Here is a 21,623-nt window from a genome sequence, read left to right on the forward strand (position 1 = left end):
AAGACTGGACACACTGAAGAGAGCAGGAGGAACAGTTTTACTTTACTTGAATCACCTCTCTGTCCCCAAGGCAGAACAGTTCAATGTCAAGAGAGGCCATCTGGGCCCACAATTTCTCCCATAGAGAAAAGAGAATGTGAGTGAACCCCCCAGCTTTCCCAGCTTTGTAGGATGCTACCAAAGAGGTCCACTTCCTTCTCACCTATCCAGAGTACTAAGGTAAGCTGTGTGACTGAGGGACAGAGAAAGGCTGGGAGAACAGCAGCCAGGGCTTGGAACACATCAAAGCAATGTATATCCTACTAGCTGCTTTCCAAGTTCCATCAGGAAGCCCACCCCAGAGTTGCTGGTAACACTTTGCCTGTAGATCCCTCCAACTGGCCCACGGGCATCTTCAACATTGTGTGAACCATTCACATTCATACACATACACATACACACACCCTATGACAAGCTCCTCATGCAAGGCCCTGGGGGCAGTGAGTGTGAGCCTTTGCAGTCTGCTAGTGAGCACACAGAAAGCTGGCTTGATTCTGCAGGACTGGAAAAAAGCATGGAAACTTGAGCATTCAGCTCTGCCCTAGAGGAAACCAATGGAAGGCTGTCAGCACCCTGCCTGGCTTTACAGAATCAAGAGAATGCATACAATCTTAAGAATTTGCCCCTCCCCTCACCACCATCCAAGAAGGAAAAAGTGTTGAGCAGACTATTCATTGAAAAAGTCCAAGAAAGCCTGAGAATCCCTGCCAGGGCTGACAGAAGCTATTTCTCTCCTTAAGCCAGGCAGTAAAAATGGGAGGAAATGACTGCTTCCTCCAGTACAAAGACAGCAATGCAAGACATCAACATGAAAAATCAGGGAAATGTGACACTACCAAAGGAACACAATAATTTCTCAGTTACTGACCAAAAAAATGGAGCTCTGCAATCTTCCCAATAAAGAATTCAAAATAGTTGCTTTAAGAAAGTTCGGGAAGCAACAAGAAAACACAGAAAGACAATTCAACAAAATCAGGAAAGCAATATAAAAACAAATGGTAAGTTTCATAGAGAAATAGATCATAAAAACTAACCAAATAAATTCTGAAGCTGAGGAATAAATGAAATGAAAAATGCAGTAGAGAACATAGAAAGAATCTGTGAACTCGGATTATATGAAATTAGCTATGGCACAAAAATAGAATATAGATCAACAGAATAGAATAGAAAGTCAAGAAATGAACCCACAATTATATGGTCACTTAATCATCAACAAAGGAGACAAGTATATCCCATGGGAAAATGACAGTCTCTTCAACATATGGTACTGAGAAAACTGGACAGCAACATGCAAAAGAATGAAATTGGACCACTTTCTTACACAATACACAAAAATAAACTCAAAATGGACTAAGAACTTAAGTGTGAGACCAAAGCCATAAAAATCCTAGAAGATGGCACAGGTAGTAATTTCTCTGACATCAGCTGTAGCAACATTTTTCTAGATATGTCTCCTGAGGCAAGGGAAATTAATGCAAAAATACACTATTTTGACTACAATCAAAATAAAACACTTCTTGGGGCACCTGGGTGGCTCAGTTAGTTTAGCATCTGCCTTTGGCTTAGGTCATCATCTCAGGGTTCTGGGATCAAGCCCCACACTGGGCTCTCTGCTCAGCAGGGAGTCTGCTTCTCTCTCTCCCTCTTTGCTCTTACTCTCAAGTAAATAAAATCTTTAATTAAAAAATAAAATTAAAAAAAAGCTTCTGCACAGCAATGGAAACAATCAACAAAACTAAAAGACAACCTACAGAAAGGGAATATATTTGCAAATGACATATCCAATACAGGGTTAGTATTGAAAATATATAAAGAACTTACAAAACTCAATGTCCAAAAACCAAATAATCCAATTAAAAAATGGGCAGAAGACATGAGACATTTCTCCAAAGAAGACACACGGGATGGCCAACAGACACATGAAAAGATGCTCAGCATCACTCATCATCAGGGAAATGCAAATGAAAACCACAAGGAGAGATCACCTCACATCTGTCAGAATGGCTAAAATAAAAAGCACAAGAAACAATAAGTGTTAGCAAGAATGTGGTAAAAAAGGAACCCTTGTGCACTGTTAGTGGAAATGCAAACTGGTGTAGCCATTGTGGAAGACAGTAGGGAGGTTCCTCAAAAAATTAAAAATAGAACTACTCTGTGATCCAGTAATCGCACTACTGGGTATCTGCCCAAAGAATATGACAACACTAATTCAAAAAGATATATGCATCCTTATATTTATTGTAACATTATTCACAATAGCCAAATAATGGAAGAAACCCAAGTGTCTATCAAGAGATGGATGGATAAAGCTGTGGTGTGTGTGTGTGTGTACGGAATATTATTCAGCCATAAAAAAGAATGAAATCTTGCCATTTGCCACAACATGGATGGATCTGGGGAGTATAATGCTAAATGAAATAAGTCAGAGAAAGATAAATATATGATTTCACTTACATGTGGAATTTAAGAAACAAAACAAATGAACAAAGGGGAAAAAAGAGACAAAGCAAAAAAGAGACTCTTAAGTATAGAGAACAAATAGATGGTTCCCAAAGGGGAGATAGGTGGGAGGATGGGTGAAATAGGTGAAGGGAATTAAGAGTACACTTATATATATAGAGAGAGAGAATTTTTGAATCATTATATTGTACACCTGAAACTAATATAACACTGTATGTTAACTATACTGGAATTTAAATTTAAATTTAAAAAATGGAGTGTAATAAGGAATCCACTTGATCTTGAAAAACAAAGAAAAAAAGAAAGAAATTTATCCAGAAGAGAAAGAAGAGAAAAAAAAATGAATGAAAAAGAGTGAAGACAGCCTGTGTGAATTATGGAATACTATCAAGTCAAACAATTTACATATCACTGGAGTCTCAGAAGAATGCAGAGAGAAAAGGGCAGTGAGTGTATTTAAAGAAATAATGGATGAAAACTTTCCAACTCTGTGGAGAAATTTGGACAATAAGTTCATGAAGCTCATAGGTCTTCAAATAAATTCAGTCCAAAGAGATTTTCCTAAGACACATTATAATAAAACTGTCCATTATCAAAGACAAAGAGGGTATTTTAAAAGTAACAAGAGAAAAAAAATTCCTCATATACAAGGGAACCCCCATAAGGCTATCAGCAGAGACCTTGTCAGCCAGGAGAATATGAGATGCTATACTCAAAGTGCTGAAAGAAAAAGACTGCCAACCAAAAATATTTTACTCAGCAAAACTGTCCTTCAGAAATGAGAGAAATAAAGACTTTCCCAGAGAAACAGAAGCTGAAGTAGTTTATCACCATTAGACCTGCCTTACAAAAAATGCTGAAAGTAGTTCTTCAAAATGAAAGGGTGCTAGTTAATAACAAAACATACGAAAACATAAAACACACTGGTAATGGTAAGTACACAGTCAAAATTGGAACAGTCTAATACTGTAATATAATGGTGTATTATCACTTAACTCTAGTATGAAGGTTAAGTGACAAAGTATTAAAAATAACTATATAATAATTTGTTAATGGAGTCACAATATTAGAAGAGTAAATTGTGACAAAAACATAAAATGTGTCAAAAGAATGAAACTGGACCACTTCCTTACACCATACACAAAAATAAATTCAAAATGGATTAAAGACCTAAATGTGACACCTGAAACAAAAATAAATTCTACAAGAGAGCATAGGCAGTGATTTCTTTGACATCAGCCACAGCAGCTTCTTTCTAGATATGTCTCCAGAGGCAAGGGAAACAAATGCAAAAATACACTATTGGGACTACATCAAAATAAAAAGCTTCTGTGCAGCGAAGGGAACAACAAAACTAAAAGGCAACATATGGAATGGGAGAAGACATTTGTAAATGACATAACTGATAAAGTGCTAGTATCCAAAATATATAAAGAACTTACAAAACTCAATGCCCCAAAAACAAATAATCCAATTAAAAAATGGGCAGAAGACATGAATAGATATTTTCCCAAAGAAGACATACAGATGGCCAACAGACACATGAAAAGATGCTCAACATCACTCATTATCAGGGAAATGGAAATCAAAACTACAATGAGACATCATCTCACACCTTTTAGAATGGCTAAAATCAACAACACATGAAACAACACGTGTTGGTGAGGATGCAGAGAAAAAGGAACATTTGTGCGCTCTTGGTGGGAATGCAAACTGATGCAGCCACTGTGGAAAACAGTATGGAGGCAGCTCAGAAAGTTAAAAATTAGAACTACCCTATGACCCAGTGATTGCACTACTAGGTATTTACCCAAAGAATACAAAAATACTAATTCAAAGGGATACATGCACCCTGATGTTTACAGCAGCAGTGTCTACAGTAGCCAGATTATGGAAGCAGCCCAAGTGTCCACTGACTGATGAATGGATAAATAAGATGTGGTGTATATATATATGTATATATATATATATATGTATATATATATATACATACATACATATATATGTATATATACACAGACACACACACATAAATCTATATATATACACACACACATATATATACAATGGAATATTATTCAGGAATAAAAAATGAAACCTTGCCACTTACAATGATGTGGATGTAGCTGGAGTCATCTGACTGGACTGAAAGTAATACCATAACCTGAAAATTATCAACCAATTACCACCAAAGGTGTCCCAAAGTCCAATGCTAGGAGCAGGTGGAATACTTGCAATGTAAGCTCTCCTACCGCAAGAAATATGGGTCAACATTTGGCAGGAATCAAGTTGGACATGCAGTGGTAACCTAGTCTACATCAGAAACTTCACCAAAGTGGACTTCTTTACTTTGTTCCCAGCTATGAAGGTGGCTGTGTTGTTGTATCCAGTATAATGAAAAATCCAAGCAACAAAGGTGGCAATCTGGGAAGTAGAGGCTCAATCAGGAGCTTGATTCCAGTCAGTCTCATCAAGAACATGCCCTTACTATATACATCTGCATAAGTGACCCAGATGGTTCTTTTCATAGTAGCAATTTGGTTCTATAGTTTGCAGTCCCAAAGAGGTGTCTTTAATCTGGCAGTCTGTGGTTATCCAAATGACAAACCAAGCAGCTAAGCCATTGGCAATAGCCCAAAAGTAAGTAAAAATATAACAAGGTTCTTAAGAGTAGTACTAGCCAGAGTTCTGCCCAACTGAGTCAAGTAACCACATCCATTTTTGCTTCTGCGTAGCTTGCCCTTAAACTAAACAGTCACAGTAGCTCATTGACACCATCAGGTTTCAGCTTAGTTGAACCATCAGTGAATTTTGCCTGGACATTTAGCCCTGTGAATTCAGGGCTCCACTGAGCCATTGGCTTTACTTCCAGTGGCAAAATGGAAGGTAAGTTTTGGGCCAAAATCAGTAGCTGCTACTTTTTCATGCAAAACCAAAATGATGCTAGGACCAAGTCAGATGTACCCCTTAACATACTACTACCATTTGGCCAGAAAACCAACTGGTTTAGGCCCCACTCAAAGCATGTTGAATGCTTAAATGAGGTATATACAGTGTCTCATACCCATAGTTTAAAAATATGCTGGGCCTCCTTTTGGGTGATAGGTGGTTGAAGAGACAGCACTTTTTCTTTGACTGCCAAAGGATTTGAGAGTTGTGAATCTGCCCACATAGTCCCAGGAAAATCTATTTGGCAAGCAGGCCCTTGAATTTTTCAGGGTTTATCAGCCACCCCAATGGTCAGCCAAGGGTGACCACTGGGCCACTGAGACTGAGGCTTTTGACTTGCCAACCAACAGAACATCTTTAGAAATCAGAGGGTGGAGGCACTCACATAAATCCTGATCCACCACCCACCTGTGGCAAATGACAAGAACTTCTGTACCTGTGGCAATAACCCTGAATGGGAGAATGTCTTCTGACAATTTATGCGTGTTACGTTATAAGCATGCAACACATCAATTTCATTATAGGGTTAGTAGTAAGAACTATAACAGTACATTGAATCAGCAGAGAGGGCCCTACCCATAAGGCCGCTAACATTTTTCCCCATTGCAAGTTTTGCCCAAACCCAATCAGTTGATTTTTTTTTTCCCGTCCTGTAACACAGACTTTCCTTCATGCTCGGGGCTACAACAGCTAGAATAGCCATCAGAAGATTGTTATTTCCAGACTGGGAGCACTGGAAGAACAAGGGTATGAGGGAGACTAGCCTGTGGAGGACATCTAGAGCAACTAGAAGTCTTTTGTTTTTGTTTTGTTTTAAGTAGGCTCCATGCCCAGTGTGGAGCCTAAGCAGGGCTTGAACTCAGGACTCAGAGATCAAGACCTGAGCTGAGATCAAGAGTCAGGTGCTTATCTGACTGAGCCACCCAGTTACTCCTAGGCTTTTGTTTTTATTTTGGCCCTTTATCTTATCTCAGTGTCGGTACCCCCTCCTCCCTCATGCACCACCCTGCTTTCAGAGTGTGTCTGGGCTCAGGAGCTCAGACCCACTCACTGGTGGAAAGTAGCAGGTAAGGAGGTGCCCCGGCTAAGTATGAAAATCCTATGCAAACTAGCTTGACCCTCAAGTGTCAGTGGTATGGCAAAGGTTGTGTTGGCAATGTACGAGACAGCATACCAAGTGCCATCACACTTATGTAATAGATAGTTATAATCAAAATATCTGAAACAGCTGGGATACAGAGCCAACACCTGGATTCATTTGGTGATAACTGTAAGTGTCCAACTTCAATAGCAAATTCACTGGCCATACAGGGATGTGGTATTGAGATAATGGAACTCTTACTTTCCCTGCTACCTTTAAGTCCTTAATGAAGACTGTTATTTCCCTTTTCCTTCTAGGATTCTAGTGTTTCTGTTGGACCAACTGAAAGGGCACAGGGAGACAAGTTGGGTAGCAATTTACATGTCCCACCAGCACTTCTCTACATGTGGCTCTATGGGATGGAGACAGACAAGTATATAACATAATAATCCCTACTACATATTCAGATGTGGAAACAACAGTACATTCAATTGGCCTAAAGAGTCCCATCCAGAAGGTTATATTAGTTTTCTTCCCTATTGTGAACCCTGCCCAAATCCTGTAAGTTGAATCCAACTAATTTTTCCTTCCATAGGTCTGGGTAAGATAGAGACTTGAACATTCATAACCAACAAAGCCATAAAAGATTGGGTCCCTACCTTCCCTGAGATTCCCCAGAAAACTTCAATGGCTGCATAGAACCTTCTATCCCCTTCAGGGACAGGAAGATCTTGGCTCCACCTTTAATCATGTCTCTCTTTAAAGCATCTGGGATCAGGTTAAGAGGAAAGGAAAGTGTCATGGGGTTCAGAAAAGGAAGGCAACTCCATGCCATCTAACAAGACTTCATGTTTACTTTCAGTTTTGAGTGGTGTAACAGCAATTTGTGGTTCAATCAAATGAACTGCTGGTCTGCCCAGCACTCTATGTCAGGCAACAAGGTCTTCATAGTTGACACCATCTATTTCATCTTTGGGAATTATCTGACTTGAGAGCTGTAGCCACACTGCTTTCTGGATAGGGCCATGAGGTTTGTGTGTCCTCAGGTGACTTAAGCTTGGCTTGCACAGAAGTGACCTACTTTGTGGAGTCCACTTCAATCCAGGACATCCGCTGTCCCATTACCATGATGACATCTCAAATTCTTCCCTGGCTTCAACATAAGGGTTGAAGGAGTTTTCCAAGGCACCAGAGCTGACTTCAAGAATTTATATTTCTTTGGGTCAGTTTCTTTGAGTCAGTGGATCATTCTCATCAGCAATGTGTCCACAATTCAGGGCAATAAGTGCCCAAATACTAGTCAGTGCCTATTATGGTTTCCCACTAGGGTTTGTCTCAGGATAGATAAACCTTTTAGCAGCCAGAACTCAAGACAAAAAACAGATCTTTTATTGTTATTTTGGAATGGATATAAGATTATCACCATATACTGAGGAGTACTTACCCATAAGATGGCCCAGCCATTGCCATCCTTCCTTTATAGGTATTACTTAGCCTACATCCTCATCTCCCAGGAAAACCAGCCAAGTTTTAATGACTCACTTTGTTTCTGTCCGTAACAGTCATAAATTTCCATTCTATCATCCTGAGTGTAGGTATGCAACTCTGCAACTGTTGTCAAAGAGCAGAATCTTCTGCTCACTCAGGACTCATCTTAGTACTGTTAAAATGGGACAGACACTGAGGTGAATCATCAGATTGGCAAGGAAGTCTCCCTACTTGGAGGATAATTAGCAACAACCAGGGCACTGGTCAGGCAGCTGTTTTTAAGCCTACTTCCCAACACTTAACTTGCAACCATCTCTCCAATAGCCTAGAGTAAGGGACTATTTATTGCCTGATTGATCATACAACTTGGTCATCACTTTCCACCAGTTCCCGTGGGCTTCCCCCAAATGCAACTGATCAGACCACAAGGTCCTGGTCCTTCATCTTTCAGAAGGCCATGTCTGTCAGTATCGCATCTTGTAACCAAAGCTGTCAAGAATGTACTGTGCTTGTAAGCTAACTATTTAGCTTGCCACAGTTTCATGGAGGCTGATAGAAGAAATGAGTTTCCTGGGTCAGAAGCAAAAGTTTATTACCCAGAGCAATAGCAGTAGCCAGGATATAAGCCTTTTTACATCAGTTCCTCAAGCCCTGATTCCCAAGGTAATGCAAAGTGGGCCAGATAACAAGATCACATGCAATTGATTATGTTATAAGAAAAGAATCCTATACCTCTCACAAGAACCATGAAGACTGTCTCCCCCAAATATGGAAAGATTTATGAAATGATGCCACCAAATATTAACTATTAACACTGGTAATTTCTGGATGGTGGAATTATGGGCTCTTTCTTACTTTTCGGGGGATTGCTTGAATTTTAATAATGAGCATGCATCATTTTCAACTCTGTACTTTAAAAATGCATAATGAACATTCAGATCAATATGATCATTTGAATTTTTACAAAGTGGCTGTGAAATGAGCAAAAAACATAAAAACACAGGAAACTGTATCAATTATACTGCAAATTAAAAAAAAAATCTAAAGTGAAAAAAATAGAGGAAAATATGTATGCATACTAGAAAACTGGGATTACTAGAGTTAGGGCAGGAATTAGAATTCCTCTAAAATGGTTCAACAAAAGAAGCTTTACTATTAATGAAAGGTATATTTATGGATAAGGAACCAATAATGAATGTTGAGGGAAACACTGAAAAGAAGTTACCACTCCAGCCAGAGCCTAGTAATAGCTGGAGTCATGCAGCTGGGGTCACTCAGGAAAATTCATTGCCAGAACCACAGCACCAAAGCAGGAAAACAGTAGGACAGAAAAACCCAACCTTTTTTTCCCTATTGACCTTCAATGTTCTGCCAGTGTTTGCCATTTACTGGACCTAACTAGAAATCAGCCAGAAGGACAGTCTCGTAAGGCATTCCATAGCAGTCATCTTCTTGGGGCATAAAACGAAGAAAGGCAGACAATAGACTAAGGTGGGGACAAGATGGAAAATAAGCACAGGTACTCTCTATAGTCCAAAAATGTTTCTATTAGATATAGTCAAGATGAAAACAGATTAAAAGGCTAACCAATCCACCTCTAATTTACCATATTCAAGTAGAAGACTCACTTGGAAGATAGTGGATAGAACCTTCCACTCCTCAATGGAGACATATTTTTTCAAGCTCATAGTACCTGCAATTAGTCTAGGGTGCCCAGCTAAGTTAAGGAATGTTGGCCCAATGAATATGAAAACATTGAAAACTCAGTGATGTTCTCTGGTATGTACTGCTTCCAGTTATATACTGTTTGTTTGTTTGTTTGTTTTTCTGTGCCTCATAGGCAAATAAAAGCTTAATGCAGCAATATTAAAATTATTGAAAATATAAAATGACTCCTTTCCCTTTTTCTGGCACCCAAAGATTTAAGTAAACTATCTCTGACAAAATCCATCTCAGATACCACTGGAAAAACATACCTTCCAGAGAACAGTAGGAGCAAAGAGAAAAATAATCAGAAATTTTAAAATTATCTGTTTCCAAAGAAGATCTACTTTAATCAATTAGAAAAGTTTTCCTACTCCAAAAATCATGAAAACTATTTTTTCTCTATTTTTATAGTCTCAATCAGTTTCAAGAATTCATAGATGTAATTAGATTAGAAAAACATCTAGGTGAAAAAATTATTGAATTAAAAAAGAAAGTGGATAAACTAATTGTAAAGGTATATTTCATATATGCATGAGTTGGGTTGATTCAAAGTGCAGAATTAGCAAAGACAATGAATTTGGGAGATCATTGAATATTTCCCATCAGCTCCATCAATCATGATGAAAGGATTTACATTTCATAAATGAAATTCATAGCATAATGCAGTTAAATTCAATGAATGAATAAAAGGTTAGTGGTATCACATACACAGTTCCCTGTCTTCCTTAATCCTAGTTTTCTGTAGGCACTAGAAGCTTAAACTCAAAGACCTACATAATCAAGCCCTTATCACTACACTTTATGGAGTGTGGAATTAATCTCTCTGCCTTATGCCTGATATTTGGTATGCCAGAGCTAGGTGGTTCATTCGCCTTAGAAGTACTAAAATAATTTGCATTTCCTATGACTAGGTGATTTTTATTAATTACATACAATGAGTCCTGAGAGTTATAATATATTCAGAGATTGCATAGGCAGTAAGCTCCTTGACATTATTAGTCTTGTGATGATTGTTTGTAGCTGATTGCAAAGGCAAGGGCAACAAAAGCAAAAATAAACAAAGGGGACTGCATCAAACTAAAAAGCTTCTGCACAGAGAAATAAGTCATCAACACAATGAAAAGGTATCTATTGAATGTCAGAAGATATCTGCAAATCATGTATTTGATAAAGGATTAATAGAAAGAACTCCCACAACTCAATAACAAAAAAACATATAATCTGAATTAAAAATGGGCAGAGGATCTGAACAGACATTATTCCAAAGAGGACACACAGACGACCATCAGGCACATGAAAAGATGCTCAACATCACTCATCATCAGGGAAATGCAAGTCAAAACTATAATGAGATATCACCTCACACCTGTCAGAATAGCTAAAATCAAAAAACATAAGAAATAACAATTGTTGGCGAGGATGTAGAAAAGAAGAATTCTCGTGCACTGTTGGTGGGAATGCAAACTGGTGCAGCCACTATGGAAAACAATATGGACGTTCCTCAAAAAATTAGACGCAGAACTACCATATGACCCATCAATTCCACTTTTGGGTATTTATCCAAAGAAAATGAAAACCCCAATTCAAAAGACATATGCACCCCCATGTTCAATGCAGCATTAATTTAATAACCAAGGTATGGAAACAACCTAAGTGTTCACTGATGGATGAATGAATAAGATGTATATATATACATATATATACACACACACAATGGAATATTTTCAGCCATAAAAAAGAATGAAATCTTGCCATTTGTGAAAACATGGATGGACACTGGGGATATAATGCTCAGTGAAATAAGTCAAATAGAGAAAGATAAATACCGTATGATTTCACTTACATGTAGAATTTAAAAATCAAAATGAAACAAAACAAAATTCACAGATACAAAAACAGACTGGTGGTTGCCAGAGGGAAGGGGGGAAGGAGGGAATGGAGAAAGGGATCAAAAGGAGCAAATTTCCAGTTATAAAACAAGTAAGTCATGGGATGTAATGTACAGCATGGTGACTATAGTCAATAATCTTGTATTGCCTATTTGAATATTGCTAAGAAAGTAGGTAGATTTTGAAATTTCTCATCACAAGAAAAAAATTTTTAACTATGTATGGTGACAGATGGTAACTGGATTTACTGTAGTGCCTACAAATCACAATGTATACAAATATCACATCATTATGTTGTATGCCTGTAACTAATGTTATATGCCAATTATACTTCAATTAAAAAAATATAGTCAACAAAACTAAGAGGCAACCCACGGAATGGGAGAAGATATTTGCAAATGGCATTATGGATAAAGGGCTAGTATCCAAGATCTATAAAGAACTTCTCAAACTCAACACCAAAAAAATGAATAATCCAGTCAATAAATGGGCAGAAGACATGAACAGACACTTCTCCAAAGAAGACATACAAATGGCTAATAGACATATGAAAAAATGTTCAACATCACTAGCCATCAGGGAATACAAATCAAAACCACAATGAGATACCACCTTATCCAGTTAGAATGGCAAAAATTAACAAGACAGGAAACAGCAAGTGTTGGCGAGGATGTGAAGAAAGGGGAAACCTCCTACACTGTTGGTGGGAATGCAAGCTGGTACAGCCACTCTGGAAAACAGTATAGAGGTTCCTCAAGACATTAAAAATAGAGCTACCCTACGACCCAGCAATTGCACTACTAGGTATTTACCCCAAAGATACAGATGTAGTGAAAAGAAGGGGCCCATGCACCTCAATGTTCTTGGCAGCAATGTCCACAATAGCCAAACTGTGGAAGGATCTGAGATGTCCTTCAACAGATGAATGAATAAAGAAAATGTGGTTCATATATACAGTGGAATATTATTCAGCCATCAGAAAGGATGAATACCCACCATTTGCATTGACATGGATGGAACTGGAGGAGATTATGCTCAGTGAAATAAGTCAAGCAGAGAAAGACAATTATCATATGGTTTCACTCATAATGTGGAACATAAGGAATAGTGCGGAAGACCACAGGGGAAGGGAGAGAAAACTGAGTGGGAAGAAATCAGAGAGGGAGACAAAATGAAAGACTCTGGACTCAGGGAAACAAACTGAGGGTTACAGAAGGGAGGGGGTTGGGGGGATGGGATAGCTGGGTGATGGGTATTAAGGAGGGCATGTATGGTAATGAGCACTGGGTGTTATACGCAACTAATGAATTGTTGAACCCTGCATCAAAAACTATTGATGTATTATATGTTGGCTAATTGAACATAATAAAACAATATAATCAGAGATTCCAAAGCAAATCCATCAATACCCTACAATATTTTTAACTAATCAACAAATATTAAGTGTCTGTTATAGACTCATCACTATACTAAATGGTAAGGTAATGTGGTAAGACTAAATCACTATCACTTGGAATTTAAAAGGCAACTGGGAATGATAGACAGTAAATAAGTAAAACAAACATGATACCATGTAATGATACTTGAAGAAAAAGTAATAGGGATGGGATAGGGTAAGTGGTTATTTTACATAGAGTGGTCAGAGAAGCGCTCTCTAAGGAGGTTAACATTTGAGTAGACACCTGAATGTTGTGAATGTATGAACTCTGTGAAGATCTGGGGGAAGAACATTCCCATCAGAGAGAATAATTGTGGTACTACTGCTCATTGATTACATAATAACCACTCCCCATGCTATCTTATTACTAACAGAACCTGAATTTTGCTATTAACAGCAACCTATCCGGTCCAAAATGATGGATCATTATTGGAAATCCCATTCCTTTTTGCCAAATACTAGTTTTCCCATCTTCTTCAAAGCTAGAAGTATTCATGTTACATAATTCTAGTCAGTGAGACACAAAATCCACTGGGGGGTGATTGGGTAAACTTTTGTTTCTTTGTAGAAATAAAAAGAGGCAAGTACAAAAGAACTTAACTGCTCAACCCCCACATTCTTTCACCTGCCTTGATCTATATATGATGCCTAGGACTGAAGCAAACATCTTGTGATCATAAAGTGACCAGCATTAGCATGAAAAAGAGGAAAGATAAGAGCCTTTTCTTGGGTCCTTGAAGACACTGTTAAGCCACTGAACCAATGACAGAAATCCTGGCCTCATGACTTCATTGATGGGGCTCCAATGGCCTTACCAGGAAAATGTGGTTTCAAGGTCAAGATCACAAGGGTGTGACTCTAAGATCTCTTGTTCAGATCTCAAAAAGTTTTAAGTTAGTGTTTCACAGACCCATTCAGCTAAACAAAAAATATTCTAAGTATCTTAGGATGACCTGTTAGGTCCTCTCTGCTGGATAGGAGAGCCTCTAAGATTCTTAAGGATATTGTAACACAGCACCTTGGCTCTCAACCAAAGGTAAATAGTGGTCTGTCTTAAAGATATTCAGGAGTGTAACAGTTTGCTAAGATCATAATTTGATATACAGAAACCTACAAAATCTGTAAGATTCATAGCATCTGAGACAGGAACAGAGACAATTTACATGGAAAGAGGTTTTTGAACTCTAAACTTTCTACAGAGAAGACATAGGCTGCAAAGCTACTCAGTTACAAATATAAGCTCTTTCCTGTGGAAAAAGAAGGTAAAGCCAAGCCCCAAGGGCAGAGGCAAGAGCTTCAAAATTATGGCCCACTCACTGCTGTATGCTTCACTTTCCCCTTTTTCCACCTTTGGAATATAAGTGCCTCCTGTTTTCCTGTTCCTTACTCACCATGTATATAGGACACAGATAATTGGTCTCTTCAATTCACAGGTCTTAAGATTGAAAGGAGCCATACTCAAGAAGCCTCATCCACCTGGATAAATTCTATACTTCAAGCCTAAGCCTGATGTAGTAATAGCATGAGCCAAGGATCTTAGAAGGGGAGTAAGTATAGTTTGCATGTAGGAGGTACATGAATTACTTGTGGGTAGAGATAATTAATGGTTGTTAATCTCCAAATATGGCTCCCAATGAACATCACTTTCTAAGATTCTTGCCCTTATGTAGTCCCCTTCCATACTGAATCAGGGTTGAGCCTGAGACTTGCTTTAACTAATAGAATTCAGTAGAAATGACCCTGTGTTTGTTCCAAGCCTATGTCATAAGAGGACCTGAAGCTTCTGTTTTTGTGTATTACAAGCCCCAAGCTGCCACATAAGAAATTTAGCTGCCCTGCAAGAGAGACCACATGAAGAGGCAGCATGGAGAGGGAAAGGGATAATCCCTAAGGTGATACAGGGGTGGTGGTGGGGAGTGGGAAGAGATACATCAAACCAGATGTTCATGCATCCCAACTGAGCCGATTTACAGCTGTCCCCATCAAAGTGTAAGACATGTAAGTGAACCTCATGAGTGTTCCAGCCCAGTAGAGCTCCTAGATGATTATGAGCCTCACCAAAATTAAGTGGAGCAAACAACTTCCCACCTGAGCATAATCAACCCATAGAATCATGAGAGATAATAAAATGGTTATTTTAAGCCATTAAGTTTTGGAGTGGTTTGAAATACAGCAGTAACTCACTTATCAAATGAAACTGAGTATTTTGGAAGTTAGACTCAATAGAGAAATTAAAAGGCAAACTACAAACTATGAAAAAGCAATGTCCACAATAGCCAAACTGTGGAAAGAGCCGAGATGCCCTTCAATAGATGAATGGATAAAGAAGATGTAGTCCATATATACAATGGAATATTACTCAGCCATCAGAAGGGATGAATACCCAACTTTTACATCAACATGGACAGAACTGGAGGAGATTATGCTAAATGAAATAAGTCAAGCAGAGAAAGTCAATTATCATATGGTTTCACTTATTTGTGGAACATAAGGAAGAGCATGGAGGACATTAGGAGAAGGAAGGGAAAAATGAGGGGGGAAATCGGAGGGAGAGATGAACCATGAGAGACTATGGACTCTGAGAAACAAACAGGGTTTTAGAGGGGAGGGGGTAGGTGGATGGGTTAGCCTGGTAATGGGTATTAAGGAGGGCACGTACTGCATGGAGCACTGGGTGTTATACGAAAACAATGGATCATGGATGACCACATCAAAAACTAATGATGTATTGCATGGTGACTAACATAATAAAATTTAAATAAATAAAGTGGAACTTAATTAAAAAAAAAAAAGAAAAGTATGTGCCATGAATATACCAATGGTTAATGTCCTTATAATGAAAAAGAGCTCACTACAAAACCTCAACATCATCACCAAGTTCTCACCAGAAAACAATGGACAAAGGATACAATCTATCTACTCCTACTAGAGACAATCAAAATAACTAATAAGTATGAAAAAGTTCTAATCATTTTTTAAAAGATGATTAATATTCAAATACTATTGGTTAGAAGGTAAAGTGGCAAAATCTTTCTGGAGAGCAAATTTGTCAACTTGCCATTTCTATGAATATATGAGGGCATAATCATAGGTCCAAATAAATAGTTACGTAAAAGGATGTTAATTTTGGGTACTGGGTGGCTCAGTTGGTTAAGCGACTGCCTTCGGCTCAGGTCATGATCCTGGAGTCCCAGGATCGAGTCCCACATCGGGCTACCTGCTCAGCAGGGAGTCTGCTTCTCCCTCTCCTGCTCCCCCCTCTTGTGCTCGCTCTCTCTCACTCTCTCTCTCAAATAAATAAATAAAATCTTAAAAAAAAATAAATAAAAGGATGTTAATTTCAAAGCTAATGTCCAACAATATAGAAAATGTTTAAAGGAATTACTAAGTATCTATATTTAAGATATTCTACACCTTGCAGATTTTTAAGAAAATCAGGTAACATGCTTATAATGTCAAGTTTTGAAAAGCACAATATAAAATTATATATACACACATAAATAATTTGATCCAAGTTTTTTAAAATAAATGAAAAATATGGTTATATATAAATAACAAAGCTGAAAGGAAAAAAATGGTTAAAATTGCAGTAGGATTATAACTACTTTTATTTGGTCTTTTATGTGTTTATTTTCTAAGTTTTCTGTAACTATATTACTTTCACATTCAGTAAAAATAAGAATGTTATTCTTTATAAGTTACACTGGTTAAGCTACTGATCTAGGTATTTAAGAATAATTCCCCAACTAGGAGCACCTGAGCAGCTAGGTCAGTTAAGTGTCTGCCTTCAGCTCAGGTCATGATCCCTGGGGTCCTGGGATGGAGTCCCGCATTGGGCTCCTTGCTCAGCAGGGAGCCTGTTTCTCCCTCTCCCCCTGCCTGCCACTCCCCCACTTGTACACACACTCTCTCTATCAAATAAATAATTTTAAAAAAAGAATAATTCCCCAACTAGAGATATTTAATAAAATTATCTTTTAGAATTAGAAAGAGAATTTAGAAATGACCTGATATGATCTACCATTCAATAGATGAGGAAATAAGTGTAGAGGTTTAGGTTCCCAAACTTGTTGGAAGTATTTAGAGGCAGAAACTTACTTAGAATTCAGATTGTTTACCCACTGACCAGTACACATTTTTACACTGCTTTATGAGCTACCTATAATAGTGATTCAAATAAGAATTAAAGATCTAAGTAGAATGTCATTTTGAGAAATGCTTTAACCCTTTGAATTTATATTCAAATCATTCTCATTTTAAACTATAAAATTATTTGTAATAAGAATAATCTGTTATTTCCTATAAGTTTTATTTAAAATTTCCACTGAAATAACTTCCCAAGATTTTAAAATTTTCTTTGAATTACATCTTGCTTTTGTTACACTTTCAGCTGAATTTTATACCCACCCATGAGACTAGTTTGTACTACAGGTATCTCACATCACTCTGCTTTTCCTTCAAGGATTTTTTTTTTTTCCTCCTTACTTGATGAATCTAAGTAGGGTAGGAAATGTTTAGTATACTTAGACACACTTCCCGTTGGAGAATTTGAATGCATTTTCAATTTATTTATTTATTTTTTTTTTAATGAATTATTTTCTTTTCCCTAGTTTTATACTTTTAATATGAAGGCAGCTACCTTTAGTTCAAGGTCTTCCTCTGAATCTTGGCTTTGAGACCTACTTTTTGATTTTGAGTCTGGGGAAACTAAGTCTGTGCTCTTCTTTCTAGCTAAGCTTAGATGGTTGCTTTGCCATCTAAGTTCTGCTGGTGATGAATCTAAGATCCTCCTCTTTATTTTACCTGGATATATATAGCTAGTTTTCAACTTTACCTCTGATGGAGATGAGTCTGTTTTTAAAAGGCTTGGATATCTATCTTTCAATTTTACTTCTGGTGGAAAGAACATATTTTTCATTTTTCCCTCTGGCACAGCTTTTGATTGGTATTCCTCTAAAGGTGATGGTTTTGTTCTCCTCTGTTATTGTCAGGGTAGGAATAACAGGCAGTGGAGTTTGCTTTGTTGATTCATCTATTTGCTTTGTTGACTCATCTGTTTGCTTTGTTGACTCATCTGTTTGCTCCGTTGACTCATCTGTTTGCTTTGTTGACTCATCTGTTTGCTTTGTTGATTCATCACTTTCAGGAGCAACAGCATCTGAATTATCTTGATTTGACTGGTTCAGAGTTGGTAGAGTCATACTTTTCTTATCATCATTATCCAGCAACTAGAAAATATATGAATAAAGCAAACTACCAAGTAATGATTACTGACTAGAAAATATTTAAAAATAATAAAATTGGAATTAAAAACCCTTATCTGTTATCATAAAAAGTGACCATCAATATCTGTCAATTATTACATTCCTTATTAAAAGAGTTAAACTCTCTATTTGCCTGAAACCATGGACTATAGAATATTATTCATTAAAATGATCACACTGCTTTATTCTTTTTAAAGATTTTATTCATTTATTTGACAGAGAGAGAGAGAACAAGCAGGAGGAGCGGCAGGCAGAGGGAGAGGGAGAAGCAGACTTCTGCTGAGCAGGGAGCCTGACACAGAACTTGATCCCAGGACCCTGGGATCGTGACCTGAGCCAAAGGCAGATGCTTAACCAACTGAGCCACCCAGGTACCCCAATCATACTGCTTTATAAAGCAGTGGTTCTCATATATTCAGATTTTATAAATCAGCAACATCTTAAAGAAAATTGAGGGGTCCAACATTTTGCTGTTATTATGCTACACCAATATATCATAATAAAGGAAATTTTAGGGATACCTGGGTGGCTCAGTTAGTTGAGTTTCCGACTCTTGATTTCAGCTTAGGTCATGATCATGGAGTCATGGGATTGAGCCCCATGCCAAGCTCTGTGCTCAGCTGGGGGTCTGCTTAAGATTCTCTCCCTCTCTCTCTCTCTCTCGCTCTCTGTCCCTCCCCCCACCATGCACTCAAATGCATGCTCTCTAAAATAAATAAATAAATCTTTTTTAAAAAATAAAAATAAGGGAAATTTTAATAGCAAAATAGCACAAAGAAAATATCATAAAATCAAATAATATTATGTGAACTCTATTTTTTTTGCTTCTATTTTAAATATAGATTATAAATCCATAGAGAAAGTAAAGAATGTGGTTAAGTCTGTGGCTTCCATTCCAAGATTATTGTGCAGAATTTTATGCTTTTATATTTTTACTTGTTGCCCCCTTTTTCTTCATCAACATCTTTTGTCCCCTATCTTTGTATGTATTTTTAAATAGTACCATTTTATGCTGTAATTTCCCTTTTAAGAGTGTAATTTAACTTAAATAAATAATGTAATTGTATAGATATTGCCACAATAGAAATAACCATAAAAACCTGAATAACTTCTTGGGTGCTTTTTTTTCCATCTATAAATATTTCTCTATTTATAAATGTTTCATCCCCTTATAAAACAGTGACTATTAGAAGTTCTCTTCCAAGTTCCCTTACCTCACTTGGAATAGTTTCAGCTTCCTCCATTATAAAAGGGACATCTGTTAATAAGTTAATAGAAGTATTTTATTATTATATTACATTATAAAATAATAAACACATTTATACATATGTACACTAATAAAATACTATTTTAATTTTTCTCACCAAGAACAAAGAACAATTTAAATCAAACGAGCTATTCAAACACAAATACTATTTAGTAAAAACAGGCTGATGAATCTCTGGGAAGATGGGGGAGTGGTAAATTGAAAAAGTGTGGAGATAAAATGAAAACATGCATTAAGTGGTAAGATTTCAGATCCATCAGTGTAAGACATAAAACAGATATACAGTATATTTTTGTACAAATCAAGAGGAAATAAAATAAATCCAGATGGGCAGTGATAGAGTTGGGATTGGAAAAAAGAGACTGGAATAAAGTTGCATGTAACCAGAGAAAGTAGGACCATTTAAAAGATGCTGATTGAGATGTAGTGAAAAGAAGGGCCATATGCACTCCAATGTTCATAGCAGCAATGTCTGCAATAGCCAAACTGTGGAAAGAGCCGAGATGCCCTTCAACAGATGAATGGAAAAAGAAGATGTGGTCCATATATACAACGGAATATTACTCAGCCATCAGAAGGGATGAATACCCAACTTTTACATCAACATGGACAGAACTGGAGGAGATTATGCTAAATGAAATAAGTCAAGCAGAGAAAGTCAATTATCATATGGTTTCACTTATTTGTGGAACATAAGGAAGAGCATGGAGGACATTAGGAGAAGGAAGGGAAAAATGAAGGGGGGGAAATTGGAGGGAGAGAGGAACCATGAGAGACTATGGACTCTGAGAAACAAACTGAGGGTTTTAGAGGGGAGGGGGGTAGGTGGATGGGTTAGCCTGGTGATGGGTATTAAGGAGGGCACGTACTGCATGGAGCACTGGGTGTTATACAAAACAATGGATCGTGGATCACTACATCAAAAACTAATGATGTATGGTGACTAACATAACATAATAAAATAAAATTTAAAAAAAATAAAAGAGGCTGATTGAAACACTTGTAAAATTTTCCTACAAATAGAAAGGTTATATATTTAGCAAGTAGAAAAGGAAAACCTTAAAGGAAGAGAGATGGAATACAAATTGAGATACAAAGGAATGTGTTAAGTCTAGTATAACACAAAATTTATTATGGTCATTAGCTGTGTGACTGTGGTCAGCTTAGCCCATTTTTCTGAGCCTTGGTTTTCTCATATGTAAAATAAGATTAATAATGGCTTATCTTACAGGTCTGATATTTAAGTATATGTAAGATGTGAGCAGCAATATGGTTAAATGCTTAAGCTCTTGGGTCAAATGGACAAGGTTCAAATTTAATCCCTATCAGTTGATGGCTGTGTGACTTCTGACTGGTTACTTAATCTGTCTGATCTTCAGCTTTCTCATCTGTAAAATATGGATTAATAACAGCACCCGCAACTGACTGCTATGAGGACAGATTTATATAATCCAGGTAAAGGCCTGCAATACAGTGGTCAATAAATGTTAGCTGAAGCTATAAGAAGCTATAGGAGTACCAGAAAAACAGAAGTCACTAGACTTGAAACAAACTCTTCAGATAAGAAAAAAAAGAGAAAAAAAAAGTTGGCAACCAACAGTGACTAAGGCGTGTTAACCTCAAATCTTCAACAGTGATACTGAAGACGGAAACTGTGATTCTCCTACACCTGAAAATTGAACATTTCAAGGTAAAGAGTAGGCTAAAGACAGCATAGCTCTGCTAGGCTGGCTGATTCTCAGAGGTTAGGAAATGAACATATCAAAGGCTGAGGTAGCCAGGAAGTAGAAATAGGGGAAGGAGAGAAGTAACTTGTGGTACAAGTCCTGTAACAATAACTCGTTATTCCACACCTGCAGAATCCAAGATTTTGCAGATACAGTTTATGCATCTATTTTAACTTACTTTCAATGATCTTTTAACAGAGATTTTTTTTAAAGACTGCCAAACAATATCTTCCATTATCTTACTGATAATTTGTGAGAAGTTCTCAAATTTAATGCTAATTGAGTTTTCCACTCCCTCTGTCCTCCTTCCTTTC

At 37.4% G+C, this 21,623-nt stretch overlaps 1 protein-coding gene across 1 annotated transcript in view; it reads right to left on the minus strand.

Moving 5' to 3' along the window:
• The window catches only part of C2CD6 (C2 calcium dependent domain containing 6), a 147,797-nt gene that overhangs the window by 59,054 nt on the left and 67,120 nt on the right, over positions 1–21,623 (minus strand). Inside the window, exons 12-14 of the mRNA XM_064586921.1 lie at positions 19,530–19,573; positions 18,122–18,279; positions 17,886–18,027 (exon numbers count right to left, since the gene is read on the minus strand). Coding sequence (XP_064442991.1) covers positions 17,886–18,027; positions 18,122–18,279; positions 19,530–19,573 — 344 coding nt within the window. The remainder of the gene's footprint in view (positions 1–17,885; positions 18,028–18,121; positions 18,280–19,529; positions 19,574–21,623) is intronic.

This window comes from Mirounga angustirostris, unplaced genomic scaffold, assembly GCF_029215605.1.
Source record: "Mirounga angustirostris isolate CCGP_5_RB_7025 unplaced genomic scaffold, mMirAng1.0.hap1 SCAF_3, whole genome shotgun sequence".
NCBI lineage: Eukaryota > Metazoa > Chordata > Mammalia > Carnivora > Phocidae > Mirounga > Mirounga angustirostris.